Consider the following 18,055-nt stretch of genomic DNA (forward strand, 5'->3'; position numbering starts at 1 on the left):
CGGGTTGTTGTGAACACCTGGAAGCAGTGGCCTCTCCCGAAGACTGCCGAATTGAAGAGCTGTTCCGGCGGAAGCCATGCCGAGGGAAACAAACTTCTTGCTGTGTGTCACATAGGGTATTGGTTCCCTTATTAAGCATGTGGCTCCCATTTTCATCCTACGAAAAACAAAGGAATGAAGCACTGTTTGTTTTGTTTCTTATTTTTGTATTTTTTGTTGGGAGTGATCACGCATGAAAACAAAAAGAACGGAATCAATCGGTGCCGTAATCGCTTGTTTTCGAATAGGATGAAATTGGGAGCGTGAGATTACTGATGGAACACAAACCCTATTTTTGAATTATACAAATTTTTTAAACCGTATGACTAGTTCATGCTTTTTTGCAATGCCTTAGTTTAATCTGTAATGCATGATTCGATTATAATCATGCATTATAGCTTAAGCTACTGTATTTGTTTTTTATATAAAAAAATAATGCAATATAATACAGTGTTGTCTTAAACATACAGAACAATAAACGAACATTTTCATGTGATGTTACAGAGATCAGCTACATATATGGTTTAACAATTTTACCACAATATGGTTTGCAATAATCGTTGCAAAAAATGAACAACATGACCACATCTTGACTTATTGTATTGTGAAAATTTTGTTCGAGAAAAAAGCCGATTTTTTATTGTAACCTAACTTAACCGCCTATTCGCCATATTGTGAAAAGGGCCATTACAATTTGGCAAGTGGTATACTACAATATACCAACATTACCATTTGAAGTGATGGTGGGTATCATGTCATATTGTTCAGAAATAGTCGCAAGTGGTTGTGGACAGCATGTGAGATAATACGCTTTTTGTTCACAACTATGCGGGGTGGGAAAGTAAATTCCTGAAAATATGTAAAAAGATCTTCTTTCAATAAAAGTACTAATGAGGTTCACGTTCTGGATACAACTGATTTAGTTTATTTCAGGCTGTCAACAGCAAACTTCTTCGGACGCAATGTGTATAAAAGATGCTAACAGGTAAGGTATAATATATCTTTCATTTGTGTGTGATCGGGGATAGGAAAGTTAACACACTGAATACAATACAATTCCTTCCCTTTTTAGTTAGTAATCATCACTTAACTTGAACTTACAAACAATTCAACTTGTCCTTACAAATGTGTTTTTACTTTAATTCGCTTAATCAATCGTAATATTCGATGGCACTTGAAATTCACACTGATGTAGCTTAATAGTACAGGAAATCTTCATGCTCTGCTCTCTTCTTCTTCCTAGTCGATTTTCGAGCTCCAACTGGTTGGTAATTCGATGCGTTTTTGGTTTCCACGATCTCTTGCAATGCCTCTGGATGGAGTTCACTCCTAGCTGGTGGGGGTTCATTCGACAACTCGAAACCATCGAATGGTTCTTCATCATCCGACGCAGTATATCGCCTTTTCTCTCCCCGTCTATTCGTGATACTGTCACCGACCTGGAACGTGACATTTCGTCTCCTTTCAGTCTTCTTGATGAGCTTTATCTGCCCCCTGTGGGCCGTGAGAAGATGTGCTCCGATGGCAATCTGTAAAACATTCGTAGAGATTTTTTTAGTGAACGTAGCTTCTACCCATCTCTGGGTTTGTGATACATTAGGGTTCCTATAGTAAACCTTGTCTCCTGGTGAAAGCTTTTCAAAAGGATCACCCCTAATATGTTTGGACTGAGTCCAAATCATATTTTCTACAAGGGGATATGCTAAATTGCTTTTAAATGATTTATTTGGGTTTAAAAGATCCAGTAAGGTTTTACTGAATTTGCTCAAATAGTCAGGTCTGCTTATCACCGAAACTGAGGAACCACTGTCAATTTCCATTTGAATGGATTTCCCGTCAATGCAAACATCCAACAGACAAAGTTCACTAATCCTACTAATTGATTTAATCATCATACAAGGATAGTAATCACCTGAATCTGCGTCGCTATCGTAGTCCTTCCTCAGCCGCTTGAAATAGTCATGGAGATTATCCTCATTTTCCGCCTCTAAAAATTTCACCGGATTTCCTGTCGCATTTTTCGATTTATTCAGAAATTTATAACAATTCTTTTGGATATGTCCCCTAATATTGCAATAATGGCAAATGAAATTAGAATAGCGTCCCTTGGTTTGCGATCGGGACCGAGACCTATAGTTCGTATATGACTTCTGTAAACGCCTATTATCATAGCTTCTTTCGTGACGATTCCTATCTCTTCCTCTTTCCGCACCAACTCTTTCTCGGTAACCCCTTGTTTCAATCCTATCACCTTTCCAACCTAGCCTTTCTTTAACTGAATGCACCTCGCTAGTTCTATTGATCGCCTGGGAACTATTCGCTGCTACCTCTTTTGTCTTCAGAATCCGTTCCGCCACCTTTAGGGTCAAATTTTCTTCATCCAACAACCTTTGCTGTAAGTTTTTATCGTATACACCATATACTAGCTGATCCCTAATCGCGGAATCTCTAAACTCACCAAAATCACAGGTCTCGGCCAGTAACTTGACGTCAAGTAAAAAATTTTCATTACTTTCACTCGGTCCCTGAACGCGGCATCGAAATTTAAAACGCATCACAATGTCTGATTCTACCTTATCGTACCTCTCTTTGAGTTTCTTTATAATGTCGGCATATGATACAGTTTTAAGGTCCGTAGCAGGATACAGACGCTTTAGTTCATGGAATACCGTAACCCCACACAAGCTCAAAAAGATGTCCTTTTTCTTAACTTCCTGGATATCATTGCTTGAAAAAATGTATTCCATTTGTTCAACATAATGGGAAAACGATGTACCCTGCACATACGGGTCAATGGTACCGATAAGTCCCATTATTTCAACTTAGGCACGACACTTGAAATGTAAAAGAAATATAATTCAAACACAACCGCGATGGCAATGTTGTAGCCCACAATCAAAAGAACCAAAAAATCACGTACCTGTTCGCACACCAGTAATGATCTCGCCAAGTAGCACCAGTCCGATTCCGTTTCCTCAACGTCACCACCGGCAAGTCTAACTAATCCAAGAGCGAATTCCAAAAAGCCACCGAATCCAGCAACAGCCACCACTAAACGATCTCCAGTCACATCAACTTCCAACTGCCCAGCAACAGCAACAACTTCCAATTCCGCAACAACAGCAACCACTTCTTATTATGCCTCGAATTACTCGTCGACGGCCTATACCAGGGAAAGCTTTCAACCTGGGAACACAATCTTCCTTGTCTGAGCTGCTCAAAAGCACTTCCGCTCAATCCTCCTGGTAGCGTCACTTGAGACCGGCTATTGATAAAAGAAACAATATTGAGCTTTGCAAGGATTTCGCGACGATCGTGCAAATGTTCAATCTTTGACAGCACAATGTTCACACATCCAACAACAAAGGAAACAGTGCATAAACAAACCGATTAGTCGAAACACCACCCCAAAATAACGCTCCGTTACTGGAAAACTGTAGCGGCGACATCAACCAATGTATGCTGAAACCGGTGTGCATATTTTGTGGTGGGACAATTATGTTTGCCTGTGCGTCGTATTTGGTGCAAGATCGTCAATACTGTCTTAGAATGTATTCACAAAAGCGATTATCAATATCAACACAAAAGAACAATCAATAGTATTCTTTCAGACTATCAGGCTTTTTTTTTACACTACACGGTCAGAAAATTCACTCATTTTGGAGCTAAAGTGGGACAACTCAAAATTGAGTAAATTTTTTTTCCAGCGATAGCGCTGGCCCAAGTGCGAAAATCTCATCAGTTTAAGCCGTATAATATTCTTGATGATGCGAAGAATATTATACGGCTTAAACCAGTTGGATTTTTGCACTTGGTTCAGCGCTATCGCTGGAAATGCAATTTACTCATTTTTTGAGCTGTTCCAGTTTAGCTCAGTTTTGTGTGAATCTTACTCATTTTAGAGTAACATTTTCTTAGCGTGTATGGCTCAATTGTTGCTGGTAAAATGTCCTCAACTTACCAAAGGAAACCTCCAGGATTGGCCGAAATCTGCCCAATTGAACGCCTTGCACAGCTTCTCCAGAACCACTTCACTTTTGCACGCAAACTTAACTTTCACTTTTAACCTCGTCGTCAGCTAAAAAGATCTTCTTTCAATAAAAGTACTAATGAGGTTCACGTTCTGGATACAACTGATTTAGTTTATTTCAGGCTGTCAACAGCAAACGAGCAAACTTCTTCGGGCGCAATGTGTATAAAAGATGCTAACAGGTAAGGTATAATATATCTTTCATTTGTGTGTGATCGGGGATAGGAAAGTTAACACACTGAATACAATACAATATGGTATGCGATCTTACTTCATACGAGAAATGTATCGATTTCATTTTGTAAGGGAAGATTCAAAAATTACGTCCATCGTTTTTCGGGATTTCTAGACCCCCCCTCCCCCCTCTGTCACGCAATTTCCCTATACCCAATACACGTACTGTCACACTTTTCTAGACCCCCCCCTCCCCCAAATGTTGGACGTAATTTTTGAACGTTCCCTAACTGAATAATCATCACTCAAAAGTAGGGTTAGCGTTCATTAGAAACTCGTCTGACAACATTTTAATTTCTGGATGATTTGTATTCGGTTGCCCATCATCCAACGTCAAGCCCAACCATCTGACAATCATCCGAAACTCGACTAACTCTCGTAAAGGGGCGCAAGCGAATTGGTTTTCAGTCGGAAACAGGTGGATGCTTTGGTTCAGTGTACGAGTGAGCAAATAGGATGATACTTTTTCATATGAATATTCGCTTTATTAGGGTCTGTTCCAATTTAAAATTAATTTTTACTTAAATTTGACAGTTCGACTCTTAAACTTGACAGTTCTCCTAAGGAAATAATTATCGAACTGTCAAGTTTAAGTGGAAATTAATTTTAATTCTCCAATTGGAACAGACCCTTAGTGGCCGAGAATTGATTGATGCACCAAGCGGTAAGAAGAAGAATTTTGACATCCAAGCGGTGTGCCGTTTACATCCATCGACCAATCAGCGACGAGGATCTAATCGACGGCACACCGCTTGGATGTCAAAACTTCTTCTTCTTTTCAATTATCACTTTGAAATTTCGAGCCGCACATATCCAACATGGCTGCCGATGCTGATGATGCCGTAAATCAGTTTTATTTCTGAGAATGCAATACAACCCGGCGATTTCCTTCCTTAATTTAATTCACATAAGTAGGTAAAACCAGTACATACTACATTATGTATTAGTATTTAGAGCATTATCAGAAATGTGTTGAATTGTCACATCGATGAAATTTTTTAATTAAATATTTTTACTGAGTAAACATTTTCAAGCGTTGGCAACCATCATCATTTTCAATGATGACAGCTGAAAGTGCTACGTAACGTCTCACGCGTTACGAGTTCAAAGTACAAAAAGTCATCCGACTGTCAGTCATCCGCGGCACGGCTTTTGTGTGTGTTTTTGTTCCGTGTCGACTGTGCAACAGTGAGCAGAGCAGTAGAAACATCAGTGGTTCGTGGAGAAGGTTCAAATTTATTTAAATTAAATCATTCAAAGTGCGTGCAATAAGCTGCAAAATGTTCGCAAGATATTCTTCTAACTTTGTCCGATCCAGCCAGGTAAGAAATTGGAGGGTGAATAGTGTTTTCTGGCCGCTGGCATTACGAAACCCGTTTTGGCTGATCGTGACGTCGCACTTGCGAGCCTAGCCAAAATGCCGATTGGAAATCCGTATCAGGATGGACGGCAAGGTGGAGTGCGACTACTGATAACGGGTGCTCCCTGCTGCTAGGAGGGAAACGAGCAAAAAGAAGAAGCCGCGCTTAGTTTAGTGGAGGAAGCATCTTTGTGTGTTCACAAATGGTAATTTATTACATAAGACAATTTGTTCTACCGTTCGCCCTTCGCAGCTTCGCCGGTTCCAAAGTACACTGGTGTTGGCCGAGCACAACAACGAGACCTTGAACCCGATCACGTCCAATGCTGTGACCGCTGCCAAGAAGCTGGGTGGGGATGTGACCGTTCTGGTTGCCGGAACCAAGGTCGGTCCGATTGCCGAGGCTGCGGCAAAGTTGGACGGTGTTTCCAAGGTGCTGGTCGCCGAGGGTGATGCCTTCAACGGATTGGTCGCCGAAGCGGTCACCCCTCTGGTGTTGGCCACCCAGAATCAGTTCAAGTTCACGCACATCGTGGCGGGAGCCTCTGCTTTCGGCAAGGCCGTGCTGCCGCGTGTGGCCGCCAAGCTGGACGTTTCGCCGGTGTCGGAAATCATCGACGTCAAGTCGGCGGATACCTTCGTCAGGACGATCTATGCCGGTGAGTTATAGGGCGGGTGATATCTTAGCAAGGATAGGATTAGGTAACGGAACTGCCAAAACTTCCGACTGTAGTAGATTATTCATATCTTTGGTTAAATATGAGCTTTCAAAAATGTTTATGGATGGAATTATTTTTAGAAATAGTCAATTTGTTCTAAAAATATGAGATGCTTGCATGACCGTGACTTGCACATTGAGTTATTGATTGTTCTAATTAATGTCTGCAGAAAAGGATAAATAATTGAATAATTTTTATTAGAGGCGGAAATAAATTTTGAGTTCTTTTTTTACAATTTTTAACACCAACTTATTTTTATTTTCCTCCATCCAGGAAACGCCATCCAGACGGTCAAGTCCAAGGACCCGGTCAAGGTGGTCACCGTTCGTGGAACCAACTTCGAAGCAGCTGGCACCGGCGGAAGTGCCGCCATTGAAAAAGCCCCCGAAGGCAACTACAAATCCGATCTGACCGAGTTCGTCAGCCAGGAACTGACCAAGTCCGATCGACCGTCGCTGACCGCGGCCAAGATCGTCATTTCCGGTGGACGTGGCATGAAGTCCGGCGACAACTTCAAGATGCTGTATGACCTGGCCGATAAGTGGGGAGCCGCCGTGGGTGCTTCGCGTGCTGCCGTCGACGCCGGATTCGTACCGAACGATCTGCAAATCGGCCAGACCGGTAAGATTGTTGCCCCGGAGCTGTATGTCGCGGTGGGAATTTCCGGCGCCATCCAGCATCTTGCCGGTATGAAGGACTCGAAGACGATTGTGGCCATCAATAAGGACCCGGAGGCACCAATCTTCCAGGTCGCCGATTACGGTTTGGTGGCCGATTTGTTCAAGGCTATTCCGGAGATCAACGAGAAGTGCTGAGAATCGCTAAGGACGCAGCATGGTAGGTATAATCATCCCATAGATAGGTTCTCTGGTCTTCTCGGAATGGGTGGATTTCGGTACGAAATAATCAGGATTGCACAGATTTTGTCCGAAGTAAAATTGTTAGAAAGCGAATGCATTTCTCCATGTTATGTAATAAAAGTGAGATTTTTTGTATGACTAAATAATTCTAGATATCTAACTGCGCTTCGAAAGCCTTAGCTGACTTATTTCTTGGGGGCGATAATTCCTTCCAGTTGAGCCTGTAAAGAGATGAAGATATTATAAGTCACAAGCTGTGTTTAGGGATTTTCAGTTGGATGTTTGTGCTTATTTATCAAAACCCTCTATTCAAAATTTCATCATACCAAAACCAATGTTTAGACTGAATAGGCAAAACATGGATAGGAACAGTAACAGCTGCCTTTAGCGACGCAGTTGAGATTCGAGAGCACAATCGGGTGCGTGGAACGGAGTCGACGGAACGAATCGTTCGACCAGGAGTGCAGTTCAATGTTGGTGGAGAAGAACGTAGCTCGTGTGGTCATGCTACAGCAAGGAAGTCGTCAGAACGGGAAACTTTAATGCGGAAACAGCCTCTTTCTTTTTTTTTTTTTTTTAAGGTTCCTAGCGGCACGCCGACGGACGTAGAAACCTCTCCCATCACTGTGCGCACAATCGTCTCGCGTTTGCGCGGACAACAACAGTTCACTAGGCCTTTGGATAGGATAGAGAACGTAATCCTTAAGAAGCAGTTCACCAGCCGTGCACGGAACATGTCGTCCAGTAAGACACTGTTGCGTACTGACTCAGAAGGTTACGGTAGAAGGTGTGAAAGTTTCGGTTTTTTTTTATCCAAATCGTTTATTTAAAGGCCAATTCGCCGTATGCAGCTTTACGTGGCCGAAAATCATTTCTTACTACTAACAGTAAAACTACCACTTTTTCCATTTTTATTTTTCACACAAGATTTTTCTTTCGAAGCAACTCCAACTGTTTCCCCATGGCCCGCGTTTGGGGAACACTGGTTTACACAAACTTTTTTGGGCTCGTTTGCCTTTCGAGTCGACCGCCGCCGTTTGTTTGTAACCTCGTTGTAGTCACTTGATGAGCTCCCATTGTCGTCGACGTCCGTCCATTCGTCGTCGTTTTGAGGCTTTTGTTCTTGCACATCAGGTTTGGATGCACGAGGTGAAGCTAATTGTTGGCTACTCAATGTTGGGAAATCGTCCCCAGTGAACAGCGTGTCCGGCGAAGGAGAATTCGGTGCCACTGTTGTTGCAGCAGCGTCGGTGGTGGTTCCGGAAGAATCGGCGCATCTCCTATTTGGATGCGCTGGGTAATTGCACCGGCGGCAAGTAATTGGTTGGTTCATGTAAGAAACCGTGGTGCTTTCATTTGCAATGATTAGGCGTGAGGGTATGTTGCGAATGAGGTTCATTCGCAGCACTCTTACTCCATTAGGAATCCCGGGAAAATAGTTTCGGTTTTGTCATATGGTCGATTTTGTATTTGTTTTTTTTTTGTCATGTCAAGGTTTAAAGAATGTTATTGTTCATATTTATGCTGTGCCCTATAATTCAGTAATCTTTGGTGTGCCTATGATCTATTAGATAGTCGATGTGTTTGTTATGTCCATTTTCGTTGATCCTCATTCTAGTATTGTTTTTTTTTTATCTTTGAAAGTTGTCTTTCGTCCACATCCCTAGCACTATCAGCATCGGTCCAAATAAGTCCATATTAAAGAAAACCTTTTATACACTCAGTCGAAAAATGTAAAAATATCTAATTTGTCATAAATAGTCTACGTTAGTCAAAGACGAAGTAGTCAGTTTTTGTCGATTTCGTCTTGATCACACGTTAGCTTCGAATCTATAAGCAAGCACTGTTAAATGCTGCACTTCCCACTTCCCACTATTAGTTTCTTAGTTATTTTAAATTGATATTGAAAATTATAGAGAAAATTGAATCACGAAAGCACATCAAATGTTGAGAACTATGTATTAGCAAATTGAATACGCGAGATACTACTAATTATTTCATATTTGAATTAAATGTGTATTTGTATAGTGTTTTAACCGAATAGTGGGAAGCCCAGGAAACAGTTCAAAGTCTACTGACTCAAAAAATATTCCGAGACTCGTCACAAAACACAAAAATTTGCATGATTTACAACGACTCTCGAAACCTTCCCAGACTCAATCGACCGGAACTGTTTTCTGGGTATAGAAACTACTAGGCCCCAGCAGGTCCCTCCTGCTTATCGAGCATTTCTGATAAATCAGCCATACTCCATCTGTAGCAGCCGGTTCGCAATGAACCGTTGGAGGCGCATTAAAGTGTTAAAGGTGATATTTTCATTACAAGAATTACAATTAACATCCTTCACTTTAATACCGTCGAACCCTGTGATCTTGGCCAGGGTTTAATGCGGAAACAGCCTCTTTCGGGAGAATAATAAACGCGCAGTGCTAGGAAATGGAACGGCTATGCCGTTCCCAAGAAACAAGGACATCTACCAGAAGCTAAACGCATCCAGCTACTGGCTCACCAGCATGAAACCAACAAATCATTTGATAAGGATGGTATCGTAAATAAACGCATTAAGATGGACCCAGACAACTTAGGCACTTGCCTGCACCGATTGATAGGAAGTATCTGGGAAACCGAACAGCTACCGGAGCAGTGGACGGGAGGGGTAGTTTACGTCTTTCACCAGAATGGTAGCCATTTGGAATGTAAGAGCGATCACCATTTTCAATGCTGCCTACAAAGTGATATCCCGATCCCAGATCGTCTGTTACCAGAAACGAATAAGTTAGTGAGAAGTTATCAATCCGGCTTTATCGACGACCGTTCGTCAGCCAAATCCTCCAAAAATACCATGAATATCAAATTCCAACGCATCACCAATTCATCGGTTCTAAAGTAGCATACGACAGTATCAACCGCACAGAGCGATGTGAAATCATGGACATAAACGGCTTTCCAGGGAAGCTAACTGGATACAATCGCCTGATTTTTTGGAAAAGTTGCAAAGCTGTACGGTCACCTGCCTACAAGGCGAAACCGTGAGGGTCGAACTGGTGGCGCAGCTCGAACGCGAGTACGATTGCTGCTCAAGCCACGACGTCAAGATCATCATAGAAGATTTGAACGCTTAGGTAGGCCAGGAGGAGGAATTCAGACCGACGATGTGTAAGTTCAGCGCCCACCAGCAGACGAACGAAAACGGCCTACGACTTATTGATTTCGCCGCCTCCAAAAATATGGCCTCCCTTATCGTTACACCTGGAGATCACCACAGCAGATGGATTTTCAAATCGACCACGTTGTGATTGACGGACGGCACTTCTCCGACATTATCGACGTCAGGAACTATCGTGGCGCCAATATCGACTCCGACCACTATCTGGTGATGGTCAAACTGCGCCCAAAACTCCGTCATCAACAATGTACGGTACCGACGACCGCCACGGTATAACCTAGAGCGACTGAAACAGCCGGATGTCACCTCAGCATACGCGCAGCATCTCGAGGCCGTGTTGCCAGACGAGGTCGAGCTCGATGAGGCCCCTCTAGAGGACTGCTGAAGTACAGTGAAAGCACGACGAAGCCGAGAGCACCATCGGGTACGTGGAACGGAATCGACGGAACGAATGGTTCGACGAAGAGTGCAGACCGGTTTTGGAGGATAAGAACGCAGCGAGGGCGGCAATGCTACAGCAAGGGACCCGACAGAACGTGGAACGTTACAAACAGAAGCGGAAATAGCAGAAAAAGCGTCGCCTGGAATAAGCGGCGTGCGTAGAAATGGAACTGCTGTGCCGTTCCCAAGAAACACGGAAGTTCTATCAGAAGCTCAACGCTTTCCGCAATGGCTTCGCGCTGCGAGCCGAAATATGCAGGGATAAAGACGGGGACCTCCTGACGGACGGACGTGAGGTGATCGGAACGTGGAAGCAGCACTTCGATCAGCGCCTGAATGGCGTGGAAAACGTAGGCACGGGAGCCCACGGCAACGGAGGAAACGACGACGCCAGTGCAGCGGAGAACGGAAATGAACCAACTCCCACGCTGAGGGAAGTTAAGGATGTCATTTATCAGCTCAAAACCAACAAAGCAGCTGGTGAGCATGGTATCGCAGCTGAACTCATCAAGATGGGCCCAGAAAAGTTGGCCACCTGTCTGCATTGGCTGATAGTCAGGATCTGGGAAACCGAACAGCTACCGGAGGAGTGGAAAGAAGGGGTAATCTGTCCCATTAACAAGAAAGGCGACCACTTGGAATGTAAGAACTTCAGGGCCATCACTATTTTGAATGCTGCCTACAAAGTGCTATCCCAGTTCATCTTCCGTTGTCTGTCACCGAAAACGAATGACTTCGTGGGAAGTTATCAAGCCGGCTTCATCGACGGCCGGTTGACAACGGACCACATCTTCACCGTACGGCAAATCCTCCAGAAATGCCGTGAATACCATGTCCCAGCGCATCACCTGTTCATCGACGTCTATGGAGAATTATAGACGAAAACGGCTTTCCTGGGAAGTTGACTAGACTGATTAAAGCAAAGATGGACGGTGTGCAAAACTATGTAAGAGTTTCAGGTGAACTATCCAGTTCATTCGAATCTCGTCGGGGACTGCGACAAGGTGATGGACTCTCACGCCTACTCCTCAACATCGCTCTGGAAGGTGTGATGCGACGAACCGGGCTCAACAGCCGGGGAACGATTTTCACAAAATCCGGTCAATTTGTATGCTTTGCGGACGACATGGACATTATCGCCAGAACATTTGGAACGGTGGCAGAGCTGTACACCCGTCTGAAACGCGAAGCAGCAAAGGTCGGACTGGTGGTGAATGTCTCAAAAACAAAGTACATGCTGGTAGGCGGAACCGAACACGACCGGATCCGTCTGGGTAGTAATGTTACGATAGACGGGGATAGAGTAAAAAATATAATTTGGACATGTATGTAATTTGGACAGGCACGGCGTTGTATGTCTTGTTCCGGAGAGCTTATAAAAGTTTATACTTCTAAATATCGATTATTGAATCAAGTAGACCCTATTCTGATGACTTACGGTGAAAATACGCTCAACAATTAAGAATTTACCTCAAAATTATCGAAAATGTAAATTTTTTCACTAAAACCCCTCAAATGCACAAGTATGCGAGACGACATACACTTCGCAGTCACATACAATATTCGCCTCAAAATCGTTGAATTAATAATTGTAAGAAATTTAAAAGCCTTATTGCAATGAAAAATGTTCAATAAAGAAGCATTAGGCAGCCAATCTCATAAAATTCATCTAGAACGCTTAAAATAGGTGGTGTCCAAAATACATTACAAGTTTTCTACTGTATATATATTTTGGTCATCTGACGAACTACATGGGGATGCTGTACAATTGCATACTTGGAGGCGTATTCTGTGGGTCTGGCGATATTTTCTCTATTTTAACTAAAACTGTAATAGTTATCAAAATAGATGCCTGTTAAGCGAATAAATTTGATTATTCGTGAGAAAATATTTGTTAATTTATGCTACTTCCATGTTTTAGCAGTAATCATGGCTAAACATTGAGATAATTGCCCTGTCCAAATTATATATATCTGAGGGTGTCCAAAACATATATTCGGTGTCCAAAACGCAATTCTAACAGGCGATTGGAAATTGTGGTTTTCTCAGCTTAAAATGCTTTCGTTAAGGTTTTTGTCACTAGGAACGCAAAGTACAGTCATATTATAAGTGTATTAGTAACTTTGCGAAATAATCAATTGCTTTCTAAGTAAGCTAGGAGATGATTTTTCCAACGTTGTCTTCAGCCTGTCCAAAATACATGAATTACCCTATTTTCGAGGTGGTGGAGGAATTCGTCTAACTAGGATTCTTACCGACAGATGACAACAACGTGAGCCGTGAAATTTGGAGGCACATCATCAGCGGAAGTTGGGCCTACTACGGGCTCCAGAAGAAAATGCGGTCGAAAAAGATTCAACCACGTACCAAATGCACCATGTACAAAACGCTAATAAGACCGGTGGTCCTCTACGGGCACGAGACATGGACCATGCTCGAGGAGGACCTGCAAGCACTCGGAGTTTTTGAGCGACGCGTGCTAAGGACGATCTTTGGCGGTGTGCAAGAGAACGGTGTGTGGCGGAGAAGGATGAACCACGAGCTCGCTGCACTTTACGGCGAACCCAGCATTCAGAAGGTGGTCAAAGCCGGAAGGATACGGTGGGCAGGACAATGTTGCAAAAATGTTGGAATACAACCCTGCAAATCTGGTGTTTGCTACTGATCCGGTTGGCACAAGAAGACGTCGAGCGCAGAGAGCACGATGGGCGGACCAGGTGGAGCGTGACCTAGCGAGCATTGGGCACGACCGAGGATGGAGAGCGGCAGCCACAAAGCGAGTATTGTGGCGTACTATTGTTGCTTACTTAACCCTTTCCTTCCCACGACTTTGAACGACTATATCTATGCCAAAAAAGCGTTTCCGAAAAAAGTGGTAGAACAAAAGTTATTGCAAACTGGCTAAATTTTTCGAAATCAATGAAAAAAATTTTGGTTGTATATCAACAGGTTTTTGATTGTTTATCAATAGTTCAACTATTGAAACAAGTAGTCAGTAGATGGGTTAACCTTATGAGGTTATAACCATATTCTAAAAATTATTGCATCATATTTATCTAATTTCGTTTGTCCGGAGTTCGTCGAAAATCGATGGTGCTCTAGAGCAACCATGGGAAGTAGAGGGTTAAATATGTCTTGTCTTAAATGTGATGTTGAAGAAATAAATGTATGTATGTATGTAGTTCATACCGGCTGTTCGGGTCCATATGAAGTAAACCATCAATGTTAACTTCTTTTCCCGATCAGCCTAGATAGCTGTGTAGTGTCGGTAGCGGTCTCAATTGGCTAAGAATAACACTACGGACCACCTGTTCCGGGGGTAAAAGTCCACTAAACAGGGAACCCCAATCCAAGGTGTCAGGCGACCCGTGCTTATGGATGAATGGTAGAGGGGGTTTAAAATATGCTCGATCTTTAACGGAGCCCGTAACGTAGGTAGATCGCATTTTTGTGTTGCGTTACGGTTCAAGATCTACCAAACCGAACCCTAGTGACATCCGGTTTGTCAAGTTGGGGTAATGTGTTTTGGTGATAAGGATTCATGGTACAAAGTCCTTGTTACTGGTGACAGTTTCTAAAACTGCATTTATTCTGCCTTGCTGATAGTTAAAGAATCGGACTTTGCCAACCCGAGACTACACTTGATGTTAGGAAAACAAACATGCTTTACGTATCTAATTGCGTACTAACTTATCAAGGACTGTAAAGTTCTGGTAATTCAAGGACTCACGTGCATTCTTATTGCAGAACACATTCTCTAATTTGACAGAGTTTTGCAACTAGCCTAAAGTCCCGGGTTTTTCTTTGTTGTCCTGGGACTAAACTAGAAGCAAGACATGGATGGGGCTAGAGTTCCGATGCATGGATAAATATCAGTACCACCGTTTTGTTTTTCTCAGAATTCGAATGGATTGTGTTTGATTAGGGGCGCTCTTTCACTGGGATTAAAATCTCTATGATAACGGGACCTTTTCATCGCAATCGATTTCTTGCACCTCTGGGATAATAAAACAGGAACTGTACAGAAATCGATGCTCCATTGCCTCTCAATGACAATGGAGTAGTACGACATGCACTAAATACTAAGGATACGGGTAATGCCACAAAAGATCTAAATACTGGTCGCAGTGGCTCACCCGAACAGAAAAAAAAAAAAAAAAAAATGTAGTTCATGGATAGCGTCTTATTGCAAAATACATGCTCATGTAAGTGCATGAGCTGATTTAAAAAAAGTACGGGTGTTACACATTTTATGTGCAGCATGGATGTTTACAAAAAAATGAGTAGACCGCACTTATTTTTTGGCGTAGCTAGTGTGAAGAATTCGTGTACTTGGAATCCGCAGAACTCTATGATCAAAAAAAGTTCGCCGTCACATGAAGTTAACTATCTACAAAACGCAGATTATACCGGTATTCCTTTGAGGGCACGAAACAATGGACTCTACGTTAGGATCAATGCGCCCATGGAGTTTTCGAACGGAAGGTGTTGCGTACCATCTACGGCGGAGTGCAAATTGAAGACGGGACTTGGAGAAGGCGAATGAACCACGAACTGCATCAGCTGCTGAGAAAATCAACCATCGCCCACACTGCGAAAATCGGGAGGCTACGGTGGGCGGGTCACGTCATCAGGATGTCGAATAGCAACCCAATTAAAATGATTCTTGAGAGCCATCCAACCAGTACAAGAAGACGTGGTGCGCAGCGAGCTAGATAGGTCAATCAAGTGGAAGACGATTTGCGTTTCATAGCGATTTAAAGGCATCCAACTTTCAACATTATTCAACCATAATGCCCTGCTTCCCCAAAACAACTCACCTTCAGCTGCGAATTGGTCTTCTTCAGGAATGCAATCTCCTCGGCGTGCTTCTTCTCCTCGGACGCCTGCAGTTCGGCATTCCTTCGTTCGGACTGATCGGCCTTGATCTTCATATCGTTGATCGCGTTCTCCAGCGTTTCCTTCTCTTTCTCCAGCAACTGAATGCGCTCCTGCAGTTTCTCTTTGCCTTCCTGAGCTTGCAAAGCCTTCCGGATTCCGAACGATACCGAACTGCAGTAGAGCGTTTCGTACGCTTCCATCGACATGGCGATCTCGTCACGCACCCTCAGCAGCAGCAGTCCCCGCTCGGTACAGTTGATTGTGACCTGCCGGATCAGCTCGTCGAAGCATTGCGTATAGAGTTCGCGCCGCACCGGACAGATTCCCGTTTCGCGGGCTTGCGTTTGCTGGAGTCTTGTGTCCAACATCTCCTGCAGATTGATGACATCCTGACGGGTAGCTGGCGTACTGGACACCGTTTGGGTCCACAGCTGTCCATCTTCTTCCCAGGTCTTGGGTGGCAGAATGCAATTAAGGATTTCTTCCGTTTCCCGGGGACTTTCCACTACAACTGCTCCGCCGGACCCGGGACGACCGGTTTGCTCCTTTGCGACATCCGGAGGGGTTTCTTTCTTTTCTGTGTGTTTAACGACCAACACCGGGTTGTTGTAACGGACCAGAGTCGTTTGTAGTTCAATATTTCGCTCCGTCATTTTGATGAATAAGCAAAGCTATTTGAGGAAATTCCTATATTCTAGAAAAATTTTACACAATCCACAATCGAATAGAAAAATAAACACAACGCATCGATGGTGTATCGCTCGGGTAACCGGGTGGGTATTTGGTTGCTAGGATCTGAGACTGGGCGCGCTTCGGCCATGTGACGAAATGTGGCACATTTTGTTGGTTGTTTGCGCATTCAACAGGTGGAAGAGGAAACATCCCTGGAGTCTAATTTAAATTCCTGCAGGCGCACTGCAGCATAGTTTCAATTGCTAACCTCTAAGGAAAAGTTTTAACCTAGTTTTGAGGGTACAATGAACTTAAAACTTTTCATTCGATACATCATATGGGGTATCAGGGTGATTCCAATTCAGAACGACATGTATCCGTGTAGTTAGTAAATTGTAGTTTTCACCAATCAATAGATGTTGGAGGTTGTTGGGCAAAAATGGGGGTACATAATTAAACTGAAGGTGCAGAACACAACGTTGAGTTCTTCCAGGGATTTTCTTCAGGGAATCCTCATGGAATTTATGCAGAGATTCCTACAGGAATTCCTCTAGTGATTTCTTGAGGAATTTCACTAAGGATACCTCCAGGAATTCCAACAGGCATGTCTTCAGGAATTTCTCCAGGGATTCCTCCAGGCATTCCTTCAGGAATTCCTCTAGTGAATCCTCCAGGAAATCCTTCAGGAATACCTGTAGGTATTTCTCTAAGAGTTCCTCCAGGGATACCTGCAGGCCAGAGATGCCAGATTATTTTCATCAAAAATCTGTATCAATACAGATTTTTCTGTATCGCCGTGCTTGAGGGTATAGCAGACACCGGGAGTCCTAGATTTCAAAAAAAAAACTAACAAAAATGTACTACTTTTTGACGACTTAATTTTTACTGATATTTATTTTTCTAAAACATGTGTGAAAATGTACACATTTTCATAAATTCTTCAATGTTTAAGCAGCAGTTTACAAAGTTTTCATTGAATTCATTGAAAATGACTTCAAAGTTAATGCTTTCTGTAGAAATCTGTATCACATTTCAAAAATCTTTTTTTTTTTCTGTACTCTGTATCTTGTCTGTATGGAAGGTCAAAATTCTGTATAATACAGAAAAATCTGTATATCTGGCATCTCTGCTCCAGGCATTCCTCCAGGATTTCATTTAGGGACTCCACCAGGAATTACTTGGGAAATACCTCCAGGAATTCATTCAGAAATTCCTCCAATAATTCATTCGACAATTACTCCAGGAATTTCTTCGGCAATTCCTTCAGGAATTCTTTCGGCAATTCCTCCTGGATTTTTTTCGGAAATTCCTCCAGGAATTCCTTCAGAAATGCCTCCGGAATTGATCCAAAAATATCTCCAGGAATTCCTTCAGAAACTACTAATGCAATTTCTCCAAGAATTTCTGCAGGAAATCCTCCTGGGATTCCTTCATAAATTTCCGCAGGAATTCCTTTTCGAATTTATCCAGGAATTATTCCAAGTATTTTTTTCAGGAGATTTTCCACGAGTTCTTGCTGAAGTTCCACAAGGCGTTCTTTCTGGCTTTCCTCCAGGATTTCATCCAGACATTTCTCCTGAGACTCCTCCAGGAATTCCACCAAGAATTCCTCCAGAAATAACCCCTGGTATTTCTTCAGGAATTCCTCCAAGA

At 43.0% G+C, this 18,055-nt stretch overlaps 3 protein-coding genes across 5 annotated transcripts; 1 reads left to right on the forward strand and 2 right to left on the reverse strand.

Annotated features, from left to right (window-relative positions):
• Window positions 1–941: 941 nt before the first annotated feature.
• Window positions 942–4,239, reverse strand: LOC134287403 (uncharacterized). 3 transcript variants are annotated; one of them, XM_062849204.1, is made up of 4 exons: window positions 4,001–4,239; window positions 2,960–3,304; window positions 1,952–2,873; window positions 942–1,568 (listed from the first exon to the last, which is right to left on the reverse strand). In XM_062849204.1, the coding sequence occupies exons 3-4, from the start codon at window positions 2,850–2,852 to the stop codon at window positions 1,504–1,506; spliced, it is 966 nt and encodes a 321-aa protein (XP_062705188.1). In that variant the 5' UTR covers window positions 2,853–2,873; window positions 2,960–3,304; window positions 4,001–4,239; the 3' UTR covers window positions 942–1,503. The 3 variants fall into 3 exon arrangements, with proteins under 3 accessions (XP_062705188.1, XP_062705184.1, XP_062705185.1); XM_062849200.1 differs by having other exon boundaries at window positions 1,952–3,304; window positions 4,001–4,237; XM_062849201.1 differs by having other exon boundaries at window positions 1,952–4,230.
• Window positions 4,240–5,445: 1,206 nt separating this feature from the next.
• LOC109429328 (electron transfer flavoprotein subunit alpha, mitochondrial) lies at window positions 5,446–7,388 on the forward strand. The gene is made up of 3 exons (XM_019705232.3): window positions 5,446–5,625; window positions 5,917–6,322; window positions 6,656–7,388. The coding sequence occupies exons 1-3, from the start codon at window positions 5,584–5,586 to the stop codon at window positions 7,195–7,197; spliced, it is 990 nt and encodes a 329-aa protein (XP_019560777.3). The 5' UTR covers window positions 5,446–5,583; the 3' UTR covers window positions 7,198–7,388.
• LOC109401051 (putative inner dynein arm light chain, axonemal) lies at window positions 7,327–16,725 on the reverse strand. The gene is made up of 2 exons (XM_029860250.2): window positions 15,670–16,725; window positions 7,327–7,463 (listed from the first exon to the last, which is right to left on the reverse strand). The coding sequence occupies exons 1-2, from the start codon at window positions 16,381–16,383 to the stop codon at window positions 7,428–7,430; spliced, it is 750 nt and encodes a 249-aa protein (XP_029716110.1). The 5' UTR covers window positions 16,384–16,725; the 3' UTR covers window positions 7,327–7,427.
• Between the last annotated feature and the right edge of the window lie 1,330 nt (window positions 16,726–18,055).

This window comes from Aedes albopictus, chromosome 1 (assembly GCF_035046485.1).
Source record: "Aedes albopictus strain Foshan chromosome 1, AalbF5, whole genome shotgun sequence".
NCBI classification, from domain to species: domain Eukaryota; kingdom Metazoa; phylum Arthropoda; class Insecta; order Diptera; family Culicidae; genus Aedes; species Aedes albopictus.